The sequence below is a fragment of the Alosa alosa genome, chromosome 8 (genome assembly GCF_017589495.1).
Source record: "Alosa alosa isolate M-15738 ecotype Scorff River chromosome 8, AALO_Geno_1.1, whole genome shotgun sequence".
Lineage (NCBI taxonomy): Eukaryota > Metazoa > Chordata > Actinopteri > Clupeiformes > Clupeidae > Alosa > Alosa alosa.
In genome coordinates, this window is record NC_063196.1 from 33,334,872 (window position 1) to 33,339,094 (window position 4,223).

General features: G+C 37.9%; 1 protein-coding gene across 1 annotated transcript; it reads left to right on the forward strand.

Annotated features, from left to right (window-relative positions):
- Positions 1 to 518: 518 nt before the first annotated feature.
- On the forward strand, positions 519 to 3,902 carry LOC125299605 (anionic trypsin-2-like). Its single transcript, XM_048250935.1, has 5 exons — positions 519 to 594; positions 1,403 to 1,583; positions 2,019 to 2,242; positions 2,472 to 2,584; positions 3,321 to 3,902. The coding sequence occupies exons 1-5, from the start codon at positions 555 to 557 to the stop codon at positions 3,489 to 3,491; spliced, it is 729 nt and encodes a 242-aa protein (XP_048106892.1). The 5' UTR covers positions 519 to 554; the 3' UTR covers positions 3,492 to 3,902.
- Positions 3,903 to 4,223: the final 321 nt, after the last annotated feature.

Genomic DNA, 4,223 nt, shown 5'->3' on the forward strand with positions numbered 1-4,223 from the left:
AGGCCAATAAATGGCTGAGGTAGTTTTGTTTGACCTAAGTATGCAAGTGGCATAGTGGTGCAAGTTATGTAAGAGCAGCAGAAGTGTGTTCAGAAGTGTTCAGGACAACAGGACAACAACAACAAGTTGCAAGTGTGCAAGTGTACAAGTGGAGTAGTGCAAGTGGAAACTAAACTAAACTGCCTGATCTTAATCAGGCAGCTCTCTTTCACATCAAGAAGGTCCAGTACTGTATATCACCCTTCTCTTGTGGCTACTGTTTCAGCCAGTTGAATGTCTTGTATTTTATTTAACTGACGATCCTTGGAGAGCCATACTTTTACTGTTGTCTGTACTATTATGCAAAATCACTACATGCGGGGGCTCAGGGGAGGACCGATAACAAATGTTTTTAAGCTTTATCTTTATTCTAGCGTGGTGCGCAAGTTTGGACCAATGGAGTTTGAGTTGATTGTCCAGTCACCGATGGTTGTGATATGAAGGGCTTAAAAGACAGCTGGGTCCTTGCCAGAGTATCATCCATCTCCTGGAGGAAGACCACCACAGCGACCACGATGAAGACTTGTGTCATCCTCACTCTCCTGTTGATGGCAGGTGAGTTGTACTCTCAGTCTGAAATGGATTGAACGGTGATGAATATGTATGTATGTATGTATATATATATATGTGTGTGTGTGTGTGTGTATGATGTTCAGAGTGGATTCATTTTATCTGGGTAGATGTAAGTGAGCTTCATGCAGAATACATTGTAAATGTATGTGTGTGTGTGTGTGTGTGTGTATGTAGTGACGTTTCTGTAATCCTTGCACTCCTAGCAGATCTGAATAGCTGTGCTCAATCAACAGATTCAGATTCATGTATAGTCATTGCATATAGGTCCCTTACATATATGGTATGTAATATGTTTTAAAACAGTCCTTATATGGGTATAACAAAATCCAGTCAAATACTAATTCAGAGAGGTTTCACCTAGTGCAAGGCTGCATATCATATTTAAAAGAACACAATGCTGTTCATTTACCTTAACAAAATAACTCCTTCAAACTCACTTTAATGCTACACTGACTTATAATACAGGGTAATGAAGTCTGACATTGGCAATGCCTAGAATGCTTGATACAGCACTAACATTGTTGATCAGATAGGATTGTGACCCTTTTAGTCAGTTTATGACTAACTGGGTACCATCTTACGCTAAATGACATTAAATGTTGATGCCAAGGGGCATAGAAATCTTCCATTGTGTTCCGGTAAAGCGACCATACAGATATTCTATAGTAGGTAAAACAATTGAGATAAATATATGTCTTGTGCAAATTGTGACAACAGCACAATTGGCAGTCTGTCTGAGGAAAGTTACGATTTCAGTTAATAAATAAATAAAATCTCCTCCTCCTCAAAGCTGTGTCACTAGCAGACATCCAGAAGAGGGTAACCAGTGGGAGGGCCTGCAAGGCAGAAGAGTCTCAACAGCATGTGTTTGTAGAGGCCAGAAAGGAGGGAAAAGTTGGGCGATGCTGTGGCACCCTCATTCAAGGAGGATCCTGGGTCATCACTGCAGGGCACTGCGATGTATTTGGAGAGTAAGTATATAAGTGTTTTTATACTTTGCAGTTTTTAAGGTGGGACCCTTAAAGATGAAGTAGTTATTTATGGTCAATGCATGTCTTCCTCAGGTTGTGTTCGTCATGATGTGTTGCACAATTCTAAATAAAAGACTCAAACATGTTAGCGAGGGGTGTGCAAACATTCCAAGCATGTTATGGGATATGCAGTTCTCTTAATCTACTCATAACAATACAGTGTTGACGCCATAAAGTGCAAAGAGAAGAAAATAATCCAATTCAATGTGAAATACACAAACATTTGTGACAAAATTACTTTTAGAACTTTTTAAAATTATACTTTCATAGATTAACAGAAGAACAAGAACAGTTCTGTGGCATCAATGTCTTTTGAGAATGAAACCACTTGACATATTGAACTGACTTGACTCACAGTAAACCTTTCATCGCCAGATCATTACGTGTTATAGGGCTAAATGGTGACCATGTCGATGTGGACCAGAAAGACATTAAAAAACACAACAGTGCTGATCTCATGCTGTTGAAGTTATCCAGAACAATGAGTGGAGACATTTCTCTCCCTGCTGATGATGACTGTAAGCCAGAGAATTTTCAGGAAATGATGGCATCTAACACTCCTTCTTTGGTGCTTGTTGGTCAGGATACTAGTAGTGGTGGTACGTTATAACTTTTTAAATCTTTTGCAAAGTATGCTTCTTATGTAGCCTCAATGTAGAACTGATTTAGAAATATGACAGATTAGCTACAGTAATGCAAACAGTAAACAGTAATGTGGTTATATACCAACAAGCCATTACAGTTGTTCACATTAATATATGTCTGAAAAAGTGGCCTAACTGAAGTTTCTCCCTCTCTTTCTGTGTGTGTGTGTGTGTGTTTTAACAGACGCGGGGAAAATCATGTGTGGTGATGTTCACCTGGGAAGAGCCTCATATGAATGGAAAAGCACAGGTCAAGTTGTTCACTTGGGCATCACACTATCATCTCAAGCGCTCGAAGTACGTTTTTTGGCTTATATTTCTACTGTTTTCAGATATAACCTACTGAATAAGGATATGTGTCTTGAGTATATGAATATAGAAGGATATGTCTTAAGTGCTTATTTCTGGATTTTTACTGTGGAACTTGAACATGAATCAATTCACAACACAGATTTGTTACAAGATGCAGTTCTCTAAACCAGCAATTTGCTGCAGCATGTTCTGTAGAACTGGGGGGTTGACTTCAGTGTAACAAATCACAACTGTATCAACATTTACATAACAATGACTTTGTTACAACACTCATTATTCTGTGACCTAATGTAACATTTATCGATGTCATTGTAAATGCTTTTGATACAAGCGTCTGTTAAGAAACTAGACATAAACATAAACATAAATGAAGCACTGTGGAAATACAGCCTACGTAAGATAGACAGAAAGACAGAAATAAATAAATGAACAAATACAGAAAAAAAACAAAGAAATACATAATAGAATGTATTTATAACTAGTTTCATGACCAAACTGTACATTCATCTATTCATTTGTAGGCTACATCTCATAATTTATGTCTGCATTCATTTATTTATCCTGTCATCTCATGTCCTCCATATTCCATATAGAACGTCTAAGGGATAATGCCCGACGGTAGCTTCATCTTTTGTGTGAATTTGCCTTAAAACTGCTGCGATTTGTAGGTGATCAGATCAGATGTGTTCATACACTAAGAACCTATGCATGTCTTTTTCAGGGGGACTCAGGTGGAGGTTTAGTTCAAAAGAACGCCCTGAATAAATATGTTCTTCAAGGTGTTAATACAAGATATGACACAAAAGAAACAGTGTCTTTGGATGTATGTCACTACAGAACATGGATAAGTGACACCATGACAAAAAACACAAAACACCACAAAAAACACTAAGTGTTAACTGCTAAGTGGTGTCATTTGAAAAAGCCAAATTCAAGTGTATTCATTGACACATGTCAATGTTCATCAATCAATGAATCATTCATTTATTTGTATTGTGTGTTACAATAGGTTATGTAAAATGATTAACCCTATTTTCTAAATTGCCTCTGAAAATTTTCCAGGGTTTTAACAGACTCCTGTCTGAATCGGGTACACCTGTTCGGTGCAGCAGCAGATGATATTTTGACTATCTGACTAGAGCATCAAATATTGCGTTTTATCCTATACATTGCATTCAGAATGATTTATCTTCTTGACATAGCCCATACCAGTGACATACAATCACTTTTGACTGAATTTGATTGCTGATGCTGTACTTTGGAGTAATAATAAAGAGATGTAAGATCTTCCTAATAGCATGAACATGTATCTGTCCTGTGTTCTTCTTGTGTCTGTGCTAATGGGTCATTCACATACCGCACTTTCCAGAATTATATGTGGATGGTGCAGAACAGGGAAAGGAGAAACAGTGGTGTTTATTGATACTGATAACAGCGGCTGGTGCATTGGTTGGCAATTTGAAAGCGGCGGTTTTATAAAAGCTGAACACACAGCCATACCGCACCCAAGTAACACAGTCATCTCAAATATTGTAGTCAAAACAAACAGGTTATTTAGTAGGGTTATGGTTAACCTTACACATAAGAGCACGAATGTGTTCATGACACGCTGGAGATTTGTAAA

What these genes read in the sequence shown, in the direction of transcription:
- LOC125299605 (XM_048250935.1), top strand. Translation starts at nt 555, where the DNA reads ATGAAGACTTGTGTCATCCTCACTCTCCTGTTGATGGCAG. An exon ending in CACTCTCCTGTTGATGGCAG is followed by an intron (nt 595 to 1,402) that starts GTGAGTTGTACT and finishes TCCTCCTCAAAG; the next exon opens with CTGTGTCACTAGCAGACATC. An exon ending in TCAGGATACTAGTAGTGGTG is followed by an intron (nt 2,243 to 2,471) that starts GTACGTTATAAC and finishes GTGTTTTAACAG; the next exon opens with ACGCGGGGAAAATCATGTGT.